At 38.5% G+C, this 15,415-nt stretch overlaps 1 protein-coding gene across 1 annotated transcript; it reads left to right on the top strand.

Annotated features, from left to right (window-relative positions):
• The first annotated feature begins 333 nt into the window (after positions 1 to 333).
• Positions 334 to 14,080, top strand: prss59 (serine protease 59, putative). The gene is made up of 9 exons (XM_014991753.2): positions 334 to 603; positions 1,286 to 1,467; positions 3,185 to 3,417; positions 5,387 to 5,522; positions 7,169 to 7,283; positions 10,289 to 10,490; positions 12,027 to 12,117; positions 12,680 to 12,882; positions 13,756 to 14,080. Exons 1-9 carry the CDS (start codon positions 391 to 393, stop codon positions 13,860 to 13,862), a joined length of 1,482 nt encoding a protein of 493 aa, XP_014847239.2. The 5' UTR covers positions 334 to 390; the 3' UTR covers positions 13,863 to 14,080.
• Positions 14,081 to 15,415: the final 1,335 nt, after the last annotated feature.

Below are 15,415 nucleotides of genomic sequence, written 5' to 3'. Positions count from 1 at the left end.
GAATTCACAGTGAATATAAGGTTTACATTCTTGTTTTGGAGTTTTCAAGTTCATGAACAATTATTGCATCGATCGTGTAATATTTGCTCAACATTTGACTCAAAGACTGAAACTGAAACCACTCATCACATTTTAACGTTTAATACACAACACACGTTAATAAGATAAAACAAGTACTTTTTGTACAAAAATACACGCAACTTGTTATTAGCTCAGGTGTCAGGTGTGTTCGAAAGTTGTATATTACTGACGTGATTTGTATGTAAAGTAAGAAGCTGAAAATTCCTACGTCTTTTGACAGTACATAAAGCAGCTGTAGTGTTTGTCATATGACTTCATTTTTGTGGGTCACATGCTTCAGTCTGTTTCCTTTATTGTGTTTGTGCCATCATGGCTTTTGAAACGCACTGTTTTTCTCTTTGTAAAGTATTAGCATTCAGTTTTGCACTGTTCGGCCTTGTTTCTGTGGGAGAAGGTCGGTTCAAGGGCTTCAGGAAGTTTGATGTGGTGCAGGATTCCAGCTATGGAGCTGTGTCTGAGGAGCTGTGGTTCACCCAGAAACTGGATCACTTCAATGGTGGAGACAGCAGAGCTTGGAAGCAAGTAAGTCCAACTGCTGTCTATTCAAAAATATTTCACATTTTATTTATAAAATGAGTTCATGTCTTGTTTTGAGTGCAAGAGCTTACAAATGTTGTGTTCCAAATGGGTTTACCCCTTGAGCTTTTACCCTTAGCACAAATTAGTACGTAAACCATCAATGGAAGGAAAATGATCTTTACAAGACGAGGGTTCAACTTCCAGTGGGACAACAACACTGTACTGTCAGAGCTGTAGTAGACTAATTTAGGGGTGCACCGATTGCAGGTTTTTGGACGATCACTGATCTTTAAAAAGCCTGACGATTTCCGATTTTGACTGATATATGTATTATAACTTTCAAAAAAAATCACAAGATTTGAGGTCAGTTAAGGACAAACTAACAAAACCTAAGCTGCCAACAAATACCAGCTTAGTTTAAATTTTCCTTATAGTTTAAAAAAAATAATGCCCAAATGGCATTTGCAAGATTCATGCATAAGATCGGCTTCACATGCAAGTGAAGCCGATCTTCACTTACGTGTGAAAAAATAAAGCACCTCACGCTTTTTGCTCTCTTTTTGGTCTTTTGGTGATTCATGACATGACATGACAAAGTGAGAAAATATCCTACTTTTGCAAGGCAATGGATTGCAAAAGTATGCCCCTATGTCGAGGTTCTCACTCTCCACCTTTCCCCTTGCAGAGATACTTTGTAAATGAGGCCTTCTACAAGCCTGGAGGTCCAGTGTTTCTGATGATCGGTGGAGAGGGCCCGGCAAACCCAGCGTGGATGAAGGAAGGCACCTGGCTCACCTACGCTCAGAAACTCGGAGCCCTCTGCTTCATGCTGGAACACCGATTCTATGGGAAAAGTCACCCAACAACGTATGTTTGCTACTGATTTATTTGCATGATGTTGAGTTGGTGCGAGTTCCCCAGGTACAACATGAATCAGTTTAGGCTTCAATAAGACAAACACAGAAGTGAAATATAATCCACTTTGCTGAATGTATCTGTACCAAAGAGAGCAAGCAAAATATGAGAAAGGAGGCTGATTATATTTAGATTACACAGTTTCCTGTTCAGTCACATGTTTATAACATCTGTTTATTGACCTCACAATTATTACCACCCCTGTACAAGAATTGTAAAGAGAAATATATTTGCCAGTATGACATAGCTTCTTCTACTCCACATTGAACCTAAATTAAAGGATTTTTAATAACTTTTCAATGTTAGATTATGTTATTACAGTTAATGTTGGTGAATTTTAAAAGATTTTAAACATCTATACCAAAAGTTGCCAACAGATTTCTCCTTGTCTGTTTTGGGAGTTCTGACAAAACTTTGCACATAAAGGTGAACCTGCACAATCTACTTGATCATGAATAAGGTTCATGCAAATTCTGCTCCAGTCTTTTGTTTAAACGAGTGGTTCAGGGTCTGTACAGTGCTTAATGCCAAATTATACGAGGTATTATTTTGCAGAAAAAAATATGTTCATTTTGACAACATTGTAGCTATTTTCCCAATGTTAAAAAAATATATAGATTAGATAATCTTTACAAAAATCTAAAAATAAGTCATAAATGTAACTTTCTGTTATATTTTAAGTGTATATACTGCATTTGTTTTGATTTAGCTGGTTGCGCTACATGTACAGTTATAGAGACAAGCTTGATCAGATTCATTTTCTTACAAAATTAAACAACCAAACTGGAGAAAAGATGGCTGTAGAAAGCAATATTTTATCAACTACACCACTAGGTGGTAGTCCTGCATTTAGATGTCCATGATGCATGCTTGTAGACTGAAGTTCAGGAAACTATAATGTAAATACACACACAGATGACTTTGAGATAATTTAGTGTTTAACTTCAAAATAAATTTTAGCTACCTCATATTTTTGTCTTGCTGTGAGGCCTTGTTGTGCAGCTATGTGCACAGTGCATTTTGGTTTTGACTTAGCAGAAATAAACAAGGCTATTGGGAGCACATGTTGTTCCAAATTCTAATATTTTTCCCTTAATAAAATTTAGAAAACTACTTATTTTAACTCATGCTATTATTTTCTGATATTAAAATTTGTTTGCCTTTCTAAAACATTAAGTGTAACATAAAAAAGCAAAAACAGTATATACATTTTCATAGCAGATATCTGTTTTGACTGTGCCATATTTGTAAAGTTGTGCCAAACAGAATTTCAGATTTCCCCATTTGCCACAATAAAGGCATTGAAGTCTCTGTCTTGTTTGTGCATTTTTTTTTTTTTTAATTTGTACTGAGTTAGTTGACGCAGCTGCGAGTGTGTGACAGATCTCCCCTGGAGAATTGTCTGTTTTCAATGCAGCAGCAGCAGCAGCTCTCCTGAAAAGGGCTTGAAGATCACAGGCATCCATGCTGCCTTTTACATCTGCCGCCTGCATCCAGAGATATTGTTGGATTCATTTAGTTCTCTGATAATCATACACTATAAAAAAAAAACTGCTTTTGTTGCTCTTGCAAAGTGGGTCTGAATTCTTATGAGAAATTTTCAACTTGTATACTTTCACTTCATGTTTGTGATTTTGTTCTTTAATTTTTACACTTTTTCTTCATTTAGGGACCTCAGCGCAGACAACTTGCGTTTCCTCAGCAGTCGCCAGGCTCTGGCTGACCTTGCACACTTCCGCACTGTGATGGGAGAGAACCGGGGTCTGACCAACAGGAAGTGGGTGGCGTTCGGCGGGTCGTATCCAGGTTCTCTCGCCGCTTGGTCCAGGCTCAAGTACCCTCACCTGGTGCATGCCTCTGTGGCCACGAGTGCGCCCGTGTTCGCCACTGTAAACTTTCCAGGTAAGAGGAGACGCCACATGGTGGGGAAGCTTGTAAATACAGGCGCTATATGGCAGCCTTATTGCAGATGTTGACAAATCTATTGGCACCTCTGTGCCTCACTGAAATTATTCTTCATTTCTCCTGGAATGTGGTTCAGATTAATTAATCTATGAGAGGTAGTGAAGTAAAATGATGAGAAATTATGATTTAGAGTTTATTTAAAAAATAAATATGCACTTAAACACTACACTATGTACCATGTTTTAAAAACCTATTTGCCCCCCTTACAGAATTGATCTGTTTTTTTTTTTTTGCTTTTGTGCCCCACTTTAAATATATCAGTTTACCAAACAAACTTCAGTGTTGGATAAAGAGAACCTGAGTAAAAGGAAGAAGAGTTTTCAGATGATGACTGAAGCCAAATGTACTGCTCTGTGTAAGCCTCAGTTGCAGTCATGGGTCCTCCAATAGGGAAAAAGTACCAAAACATCGTAATGTCTTAAATACCCCTTCGTCAATACAGATAATAACCTTATTGAAAATCAATTTCTATTCTATTCTATTCTGTATTTTATTGTGATGCAGAGAGATCACTTGCCATAAAATCCCAAATATTGCTATGACAACAAACTTGTGATATACTGTGCATCTCTAAAATGAACTTTTTCTGCTCAACTCAACATCATTGCAGTGTAGGGCTGATATGATGATAATTTTGTTATCTACTTATTAATCAGTTAATCTAAGAAAAGTGCTTAATTAGAGATATCTTTTTGTACTACAGAAGTTTATCCAATTGAAGCTAGAACAATGCCACTTGAAGAGTTTTGGGTACAACATATTAAAGTTTTTTTTTCTAATCTTAAATGTAAAATGTGTGTGTGTGTGTGTGTATATGTATATATATATATATATATATATATATATATATATATATATATATATATATATATATATATATATATATATATTTTATATATATAAAAAAAACATGTTTTTGTACAGTTTGGGCTTTATTACTGCTCTGATTGCGTTCTTCTTTTAACAAATTGCCTTTTTTGAGTCTGTATACTTCAGTTAACGATTGATCAATTTCTAATTTAGTTGACAAATATTTCAGTATTTTCAGTAATCAATTCACGATTAATCCAATGAATTGTTTCAGTACCAATCTTCATTATTTGTTAGAAATTAATACACAGTGACGCAAATAACTATTCAACTAAATCCATAATTAAAAGCAAAGTCTGATTTGTGTTGGTGTGCTATGTCATTTTTGCAGTTTGGAGTTGTATTCTTGTTCACTTGTATGTGTCTCTATGTGTAAAATTTGTGTGTTTATTCAGGCAACAAGCAGGCCAGTTTGTTTTTGATTTCTGTGCAAGTTTCTGCTGGAGCTGCACAACAACCAAGCCTTCTAGACAAATCATGCACCTCTCTTTATCTGTGTGCGCCTTGTGTTTGGCTAAGCGTGTTGTTTTTCCTTTGAGACTGCAGATCAGAACGGACCCACTTCCAGGCACTTCCACCTACACACTCTTGCTATCTTTAAGACACTATTGCACACATTTGACTCAGTCCCTATGACCTGAAGGAAACGCTGAGATGAAACGCACCGAGAGCAGTGAACATCATGTTCTGAGGTTTAATTTTAGTCCCAAAAACGGCACCAACAGAGGTGCTCAGCAATCCAGCAAGAATAACTTGTAGGGAATTTATTCATAAATCTGGAGTCCCACCTATGAGCTCTTTGACTTTCATAAATTGTAGAATTCACCCATCATTTCACTTTTGACCTCACTGAAACCTGATGCACTCTAATGCTTAAAAAAGGGGTTTGGTTCACACACTGGTTTCAGAATGACTTGAGGCTTTTGCTTTGCCTCAGAAATAGCTCTCTGTTTTTAACTACAGCCGGCGCTCTGTATTATTGTGGTCATGCTGGTTTAAAGTGCTCTGCCTTCTCTCTGCCTTTACACTTTTCCAGAGTACTTGGAGGTTGTGTGGCGTTCGCTGGCCTCAGAAAATGCAGATTGTCCTGTGCTTGTGAAAAAGGCTTCAGATACCCTCGCAGAACGCCTGAGAGACCCGAAAACCTTTGAAAACATCACCAAAGATTTCAAGTACAGTGCATTTGTCATCTTAAGCTCTATGCTCATCTGTCTGTAGTTCATGAAACCTGAACGGAAATATTTCTAGTTCAACTTCATCTACTTTGAAGGCCTTGTGCCAAAACAGATTTGTCTTTTAATCAAGTTTGCTTTCAATATGTGAAGTGTTGCTGATGTCATCACCTACAGAATTGAAAACTGATCAATAAAGTAAGTAGAGATTCTGTAATATTCTATATAAAAGTAGTGTTAGTGACTGTGAGGTCAGACCACACCATAAACAAGCAGAGCTCAATGTCTTCTGTAATGGTGCGGTGTGTCCTCCTAAACTAATACGGTCATGGAAACGGAAGAAAACCGGTCTGACCACACGGAAAATCTCTTCTTTGAGCTTCTTGCAGACATGCTCTCATGCCGACAGTAACACACAAAGGTCACAGCAGTGGTCAGGGAGCCTGTCCAGCTCCCAGTCCGCAGTTACTTGCAGAACACAGCACTTGCGTCAAGACATAATTTTGCACCGATAAACACTCAAAAAAATTGTTAGGATAAAGGATTTTTTTTTTTGTCATACCACTTAGCTAGCTCGTGGTCTGAAATTTGGACTCAGGACCCAGATCAGGAAAAATAAAAAGATTGCTCTTAAATTTAACAGCATAAAGTTGTAATTTCACAACCTACAGCTGTCTTCACAGATCTTTTGGCAGATAAACGATAACAAAACGTTAATATCCAGACCTTAGTTTTGTTCTCATTGGGAAAGTTGGACAGAGGTTCCCAAAGTGTGGTTCAGGGGCCGTTTGGAGCCATCACTTTGTCTTAGTACTTAGTGTGGACTGTAATTCAAGAATGCTGTATGTCTTGACCACAACCACAGGGTGTTAATAAGAAGAGCACTTTTCCAGCGTGAGATATTCAAAAACAAATTTTAAATGGAAAATGTTAGTTATAACAACAAGCATTTGCTTTTATTAGTCATATTTATTTTTCCTCGCATTTTCATTTCTTAGTAATTAGGGACACAATTGCTAATAAGACTAATAAAACAGACTGGTCGGCACCCATTCATTAAACTCGGCTAACTGCAGACTTTTACAGAAAAAGAAACCCGTGTGCCTTTATTTGTCATAGTTGTAAACTTTTGCAGACCAACAAAACAGAAAACTAACTTTTGATTAAAAATAATTGGAAACTATATGCTTCTCTTCTAAAGGTAAAAATGCGAAACCCTTTTTATAATTCAAGTCTCCAATTTTCACAGACCAATTTTCGACACAAATCAGACTATTCTGCTTTATTCAAATATTATAGGTTTTGTTTATTGCTGAGGTGATTTTTTTTTTTTTTAAATCCATTTTTACATTTTTAATTGGGAATGACTGTGGTACTTCAAACTTTGTGACTTTGGCCAGTGGACCACACTGCAGTAGGAAATGTATCCAAACGTGTCTGTAGCTAAACACAGAATTGATTTTAGCAGTAAAACTAGAAAAATGAGGAGTCCTACAAGATACTTATTGTCTTTTTTTGTTCTCCTTTCTGATTTCACCCACATTTTCTTCACTATTTAATTTCCATTTTTCTCTGATTAACTTTCATTGTTTTTGTCCTCTTCTTCTTTTTCCCTCTGTTCCTTCTCTCTCCTTTTCCCACACCAGTTTATGTTCCACCCTGCAGATCCAGTCAGAGATGGACTCTGCCTACTTCCTGGAATCGGTGGCTGGCAACTTCATGGATGTGGTCCAGTATAACGAAGACAACAGAGGATTTGAGGTGAGGCGGCGTCGGTACAGGTGTAGTTTAGGTGTCTTTGCTTCAATTCCAGCTTCCTCTTGAACCACATATTCATTTACACTTAACCCTAAGCTCTCTCTCAGTCATTATGAATGTGTGCCAAAGTGCTCCAAGTGCTCGATATGACCAGAAAAATGAGTTTGGTTCAGATATCATTTAAATTACCTGGCTGCTAAGTTTACTTGGAGTATTTTGAATGAGCGTTTTTGCCAAAAGCAGTCAGTCACCACTGTGGAAATTAAAAAAGACCCAGCTTGCTTCATAGTTGCAATCTGTCTGCAATCTGTGCTCCTACCCTTACTTTCTCACTGGACAAATCCCTACATAAAACCTCGCTTTGTGAACTGACTTTCAAGCTGGAGACTTTGCTTTAGCTGCTTTTTTTGGGGTTGGGAACTTGGGTGGCATCGATACCAGAGTTTGGCACTCCAAAAGAAACGTCTTCTCACTTCGATACACGGCTGGAAGCAGTCGGTCTATGTTTTGTTTCGGATTCTTGTACATATTTCTTGAGCTCAGGCAGGAATGAATATCATCATTGTGAGCTTCATGCCTGAATAAACTGAAAATGAAACGTTGTGCAGAGCTTTGCGCAGTTTTAAGGCATTAATTTGGTGAATCATTTTTGAAATTTAGAATATCTTAATATAAATCTCCACTGTATTCATTTGTTGAATTGCAGCTCTTTCGCCCTCAGTAACTGAGACAGCTGATTGGAAAAGTTGAAAAGGTTAAGACTGTTTGTGAGGCTGTGACATTGGAAGGAGGGGGACTTGTCTACAGAGAAGACTTAGCCATAACAAAGTAGCCTTGATAAAATGTGAAGGCTTCAGTCTAAATAGTCAGCTCACTATTTTTCTTCTCCGTATTCACACGATGTGCTCAAACCTATCCAACATTTTTATGTTATGTAAAAATGAACATTCAGGATGAGTTTTTTTCTCTTAGTGTCTTTTTGTCCTCCTGGTTACTTCTTTCGTCCCTCCCTCCCCCCGTTTTCTCCCCATTCCATTGCCTCTCTGTCCCCCTGCTGCTTTGACGGGACGTGAGTCCGGTTACCAATAAGCCGATGTGAAAAAGTAACAAAAGCCTCTTTGGTCTCTCTGGTTTCCTGTCGCCCCAAGCCAAAGAGACGCTTGTAAAAGAACTGAGAGGAGCAGTGGGCCGCAGAGTGCACATCGCTAGCTAACAAGCACAGCCCAGCGTCAACTCTCCACCACTAAGGGCCGGGTGCAGAGCAAGCTACCGGGTTTTAGGTACCGCTGAGGAATGTGTGGAAGAGAGAGGCGTAACTTAATCATCAGAATCGGCCTGCCGGCTCCCAAACCGCGGGGTTATCAATGGTGTGCTTTATGAACTGTAGCTTTGAGAATAACCTCCCAACACTTCCTGTTTTTCCTCAGATAATGATGATGATGGGTGAATCACTGGTCATTTTTAGTTTGCAGTGTTTTCAGTTTTGCACACATGCATTACTGTAGTCACTGCCAACTGTTTACTTTTCCAGGTGCCTTGGAGTAAATGACACTCATTGCTTCAGGCCAGTTTATACCTGGCCGGCCCCTGCCACAGTGCTGGACGGGGAGCCTCTCTGAGGAGCATTACGGCCACTGTGACAGCTGATCGCCATAGTTACCCAGAATCTGCCAACAGCTGACTTTTCCCATTGTTAACTTTGTTTTAGTTCTTTCCTGCCAATATGAGTTTTTCAACACTCTTAACACAATAGCTGGCTTGTAATGTTTCGCAACAGAACTCTGACGCAGAAAATATGCCGTAATCAACAGGAAGTGCTTTTCTGTGTAACTTTTAACCTGCAGTTTCAGGAAGATAGTCAATTTCTATTTTCATATTAAAATATCAATGAATCTGTATGTTATATCTGTCTTTCCACAGGGCCCAACCTTTAAATACATTTCCTAAGTTTTGCAATAGCCATAGTTGTGTGAAGTATGTTGGTTCAGATTGAGAAATCCAACAACTTTTGGATTTTTTTTTTTTTTTTCCATCTAACAGGCATAATAAACGTTTATCAGTTTTTAGTTGTCTTTGCTTCTCCTCAAGAATCACAATAAGATTAGTATTTGGCCAGAACCTGAATGTAAACCGTCTCTATTGACCATGTTTGTGTGCACATGCAGGACATTTTACTCTGGTTCCACTTTGCTTTCGTCACAGAGGTGTTTAAATACTAATGTATATTCATGTTACAAAAAGAAGGCGACAAGGTTCATGTTGTGAAGTGCTCTGCTGACCATCCGCGGTTCCTCCTCGAGTCTCATTTCACTGATTAACAGCATTAATACTCTTATTACTACCATTAGTAAAGACACTACAAAAGGCTTAAAAGAAAGTAATCCTATAGCATAATCTCCCTGATTGATTATTGTATATATATATATGTATATTTTTTGTTGTTTTTTTGTCATTTAAAAAAAAATTATTCAATCAACTCCATGTTAGGAAATAATATTTTTAACAAATATCAACACTACCAAAATTGCTTGCACTTTAGTATAAATGCAACACTTTCATTTATTTATTTATTTGCTCATTCATTCACTTATTTCTTTATTTTTTTTTCGACACTGCCACACTTAGATTTAACGTTTTCACGATTTGACAAGTGTCGAAGAACTTTTATTGAATAAAATATGGCTTTGGAAAGCAACCTGTTGCCCTTAGCCGCTGCTCAAAATGGGAAAAGCAAGAGAACATGCCAGTCACGTCAGGCAGATGCGTGTTGATCATCATGAATTATAGAACTGCAGCGACGATCGTAATGATTCCATCTACATGTCATCCAGTTGGTTACAGCACAGCCAGGCAAGAAAAATCCTGTTTAGTCTACCTTCCTGTAGCTGTGGCTCATCAGCTACAATCTTTACAGATCACTGCGTATTCAGACACAAGATTATTTTTGCCTCACCATGTCCTTTTATAACAGCCTCTGCTCCAAATAAATCACATTTTTCTGTCTGCAGGGGGTTTTGGGCACCAACATAACCATCAAGGTGCTGTGTGACGTGATGGGTGACGCCTCACTGGGAGATCCTTACACCCGCTACGTTGCTGTGGCCCGCCTCATGATGGACACGTTCTCTGTGAAATGCCTGGACGTCAGCTTCAGTAACTACGTCAGAGACATGACGAATACGTCCTGGGATGGGCCGGCCGCAGGAGGAGGTGGGTGCATCCGCTCTGATTCATGTAGATTTGTTGCTTTTCACAAGTATTTATACTTATTAAACTTGTTTCACATTAAAACAACCAACTTTGATGTGTTTTATTTGAAGTTTATGCTAAATAAACACAAAGTGGGACTTAATTATGAAGTGGAAAGGGAATTCCCGTTTTTTTCTTTCGGTATCAATCTGTATTTTATTTTTCATTATTGTCCAGCTTCCGGGCTGCACAGTGGCGCAGTTGGTAGAGCTGTCGCCTTGCAGCAAGAAGGTTCTGGGTTCGATTCCCGGCCCCGGTCTTTCTGCATGGAGTTTGCATGTTCTCCCTGTGCATGCGTGGGTTTTCTCCGGGTTCTCCGGTTTCCTCCCACAGTCCAAAAACATGACTGTCAGGTTAATTGGCCTTTCCAAATTGCCCCTAGGTGTGTGTGTGTGTGTGCATGGTTGTTTGTCCTGTGTGTCTCTGTGTTGCCCTGCGACAGACTGGCAACCTGTCCAGGGTGTACCCCGCCTCTCGCCCGGAACGTGAGCTGGAGATAGGCACCAGCACCCCTCCCGACCCCACTGAGGGACAAGGGTGAAGGACAATGGATGGATGGATGTCCAGCTTCCCCACAGCATGATGCTGCCACCGCCATGTGCTACAGTATAGATGGCGTTAGTTTTCCTTCACACATCACATGAAGGCAAAAAGACTCAGCTTTGCTCCCAATATGTGTGCTATGGGTGTCAAAATGTAAACAGTGGGGTATGAATACTTGTAAAATGTTTTTTTAAATATATATATATATATATATATATATATATATATATATATATATAAAACAAATGCACTATTTTATACAGGATGTGTGTGTTTTGTACACAACTACAATGTCATGGTAAAACTTTCCATAAACAGCCAAAAGGACTTGTAAGAGCCTTTCTGGAGACATGACTGTTAGGATGTGGTTTTTGTCATTTAGTGAACCAAGATTTGGGTGTAGCTGAAAGTCTTTTTTTAGGAAATGTCTAAATAAGACAACAAGGTCTTATTTGGCAGAAAACCTAAAATGGGATTTCTTTACCATGGAAAAACCTCTAAATAAATCCATGGACAACATTTAGGTCAGCATCTTTGTCTTAAAACATGAATCTGTCTTGAAAATGAAATTTTAGAAACGTGGAATGCTGTATGTCCATGTTTGTGGACAGCCTTAATCTGGAATATTTTTCAGCGTTTCACTGGATGTTATTGGCCTCCACTCTGCTTTGTAACTTGGACGAATTGTTAGAAAAATAAACCGTCCTCCCAGAAGGCCATTGTGATCCAGCCACATAAACTTCCTCAGCCACCCTTTCAACTTCATCTGAGCTCTTTCCTCTCTTCATTAAGGCTGGATGACTAAAAGGACATGGTTGTTCTTTTTTGTTTGTTTTCTAATAGCCATTAAAGCTAAGCTTTGGTCCGCCCGCTCTCTGTTGTTTCTGCCTCTGTTTCGCAGAACTAAGTTAATATGCAGCAGTGATTAAATTTTTTATGCATATGTGTTGTCAGGGAGACAGTGGGTCTATCAGACCTGCAGTGAATTTGGATTCTACCAGAGCACAGATTCACCGAACCAGCCATTCACCGGCTTCCCTCTGGAGTGAGTGCAGCACACATTGTCTCTGTGCCTAATAGATTCATAATTATGATTCAGTACAGTGCACCTGCTCACCCAATCACCTTTTATTAGTTATACATCATGCACTGTTTAATGTATTCCTTTCTGGTTTTGAAAAGACGCTGCGTTGTTTACAGCGCTTGGCAAAAGCTTTCATGTCACTTGCGTACATTGGATCTGCACATGTTGAAGCACAATGATAATATTTTATATGACAGAGGGAAAAAACACGAAGTGGAGCATATGTGTGCAATAGAAGGGACGTGATGCACAGTTTTCTTTCTTGGATCTCTGCAGCTCCTCCAGAGTTTCCATGGATTTATTGGCTTCTTCACTGTTTAATTGAAAGAAGTGCCACCCGGTCATTTTTAAGTAGAAGTTTATTTCTTGGTAGTTTTTAAGTTGTGCATCCTTTTCCTTCCACCTCACAATTATGAACTACTTAGTGTTGGTCTGTCATATAAAACTCTAACAAAGTACACAGTTTCATGAGCTATAACAAGGTTTTCCAGATGCAGAGTCTGTTTCTCTCGTTTGAATCCAGTTATCAGGTGAAACAGTGTGCAAGCTTCTACAACATCAGTGCTGACGAGGTGGCAGAGGCCGTCGCCCAGACCAACGAGTATTACGGCGGCTACGACATCCAGTCCAGCAGAATCGTGTTCCCCAACGGGTCCATCGACCCGTGGCATGCTTTGGGAATCACTGCAGACATCACCGCTGAGCTCCCTTCTGTCTTCATTAAAGGTGAGGAAATGCACCTGAATCTGCTACCATGTTGGTATAATGACTGATCAATCTGATTTATTAAGTTCAAATTTAATGAGCTTAAGGAAAAAATAAGAGTTTGAGGTCTGTAGATGCATTAGTCTGTCGGTCTATTTAGTATTTTCTGCTTTAGAAGCAGAAGCGTCAGTGATTCCGTTAATATCCAATGTAGAATAAAACAATGAAACTCTCCCTAACTAAGGTCTGAGACATGGTTTAAGTCCCTGTGTGCTTTGCATCTTTTATGTGTGTAAAGCAACACTTATACAGTTCGTGTGTGATTCGTGTTCCACAATATAAAGGGGAAGGAATCTGGAATATGAGCTATAATTTTCTCTGTGAAAATATACCCTTAAGATTATATAAAACTTGGATTTCATTTTTTTCTTCAGCTCTTTGCTGCTTTTTAAAATGATACTTTCACTTTAGAATTACTGCATTGTGTTGGTCTGTCTCGCCAACTCTAAAAGAAAAACGCATGCAAAATGTGAAATAGTCCAAGGGGATTAACACTTTTCCAAGCAAAAGTACATACTTTGCTTTAAAGAAGACAAACTTTGCTTTTTTCTGTTCTTATTTTAAAATCTTTTGTTCAATAGCCTCCCCAAGCTCTTTGAAAGCGCTTTCTGCTTCCCCATTCGTTTTCGGTTTCAGCTCCTTCTTAATGTTTAAAGAAATGTTCTGTGTTTATCCGTCCCGGAACTGATCTGTGAATCATTAAAGTCGGTAAAAGCCAGTAACTCAGCAGACGAATAAATATTGTCTAAATGTTTTTGGCAACTGTCTTTTAATTTTACAGCTGACATTTTCCTCTGCGCTCCCATTAATGGCCATGTTTTTCCCCTCATGCAGGAACTGCTCACTGTGCTAACATGTACCCAGCAAGGAGCCAAGATCTTCCCCAGCTGTCTGAGGCTCGGGATCACATCTTTCTGCTCCTCCAGCAGTGGTTGAAGTAGTGATTGAAGGCTCCTTCGGCTTTACAAAGCAAACGCATCACTTACGATTTCTGAAAATCAAACTTGATTTCTTACTGTACTGCCAAATTTTCAGCTCCTTGAAGTCTTGTAATGCACCTTTGCACAAGTTTGAATTGGGGAAAGTTCTTGTTTTTAATGTGTTAAAATTTGAAATCATTTTTTTAATTATTATTGATATTAAATTTGAATTATTTTTACCTCTCAGTCCAGTGTATTGTGTGACACTGCAGAAGAAATACATGCTGTTTAGCAGTCTGACAAAAAAATGACAAAAAAAAAAACAAAAAAAAATTGGTAAATTGAATTTACCACTAAGACATATCTGAAAAGATGTTTACAAAAAAAAACAAATTTTTTCATGATATAGTTTGCTTTTTAAATAAAATATGTGGTATCACACTTTGTATCGGTCGTACCAGTATAACTGATCATGCTGTTTTTCCATCTCAATATAATTCAAACTACCGAACATCATTTTGAAGTAGGAAATTTCTGTAGATTTCAAAATGTGGGTTATCACAAAGTTGATCAACAATAACCAATGCACACTCATCCTTTGTTTTCTCATGTTGCAACAAGAAGAATGGAGACAGGCAACATTTTAGAGCTGGGACCTGACTCAGTTTTTGTGTTGACGGGGAAACGTGGCCAACCACCATGCACCAGTACATGTCAAAAAATTTGAATATTGTGTAAAAGTGCAATATTTCTTGCCAGTCATCTCAGAAAGTGAAGCAGTAACTTTATAGATTCATTCAGATAACATTGAATAAAATATGTCAAGCTTTTACTTTTTGCAGTTTTAATAATTATAGCTTACAGGTAAAGAAAACCCCAGAATTAGTGTCTGAGAACAAAATATTGCATTAGACCAACAAATGTCTAATTTATTGGCTCTTCTGGATTGGATTTCGCTTGACAGTCATTTCAAGGCTGTGCTTCTGCCTTTTGCTGTTGCATCTTTTCCTACCACTCTTTTTTTTTCTTCTTCCACTCAATTTTCTGTTAATATTTTTGTTTGCAGAACTCTGTGAACAACCAGCTTCTTCAGAAATGACCTTGTGTGGTTTACTGTCCTTGTAAAGGGTGCCGTATCAGCAGTGTTCACCCATGAATGTCTAACCGATTGACCCAGAGTCAGAGACTGTTTAAAGGGTCATGAAATCGTTGCAGGTGTTTGAGTTAATTTGCTGATTAAGGTGAGACATAATGTGTTTCCATTTATTATGTTTGTCACAGTATGCAAATTTTCAGATACGCTGAATTTTGGGTTTTCATTTTCTGTAAACCATAACCATCAAAAGAAGAAAAAGATAGTCTTTTATGCTTTTTGGAAGTGTTCTATTGCCATCAGGACCATGAATTGTTGCAAAGACCGGATCGGTATGCACTGTTCCCTACTTTTGCCTTTGCCTCATTGTTTCAAATAGGATATTGCGAAAGCCTAGCAAGGCACGGTTATCATACCGGGCATGTTTATTGTTTGTTCTGGCCATCTCCTGAGATTTATCCAAAACACAGACATGCTGACC

The sequence above is a fragment of the Poecilia mexicana genome, unplaced genomic scaffold, assembly GCF_051168715.1.
Source record: "Poecilia mexicana isolate PSO_F unplaced genomic scaffold, ASM5116871v1 scaffold_13, whole genome shotgun sequence".
In the NCBI taxonomy this organism is placed as follows: Eukaryota; Metazoa; Chordata; class Actinopteri; order Cyprinodontiformes; family Poeciliidae; genus Poecilia; species Poecilia mexicana.
This window is presented reverse-complemented; position numbering and strand designations above follow the sequence as displayed.

Coding starts and splice junctions, on each gene's coding strand:
- prss59 (XM_014991753.2), top strand. CDS start 391: ATGGCTTTTGAAACGCACTGTTTTTCTCTTTGTAAAGTATTAGCATTC. Junction 10,491..12,026: donor TGGGCCGGCCGCAGGAGGAG/GTGGGTGCATCC, acceptor ATGTGTTGTCAG/GGAGACAGTGGGTCTATCAG. Junction 12,118..12,679: donor TTCACCGGCTTCCCTCTGGA/GTGAGTGCAGCA, acceptor GTTTGAATCCAG/TTATCAGGTGAAACAGTGTG.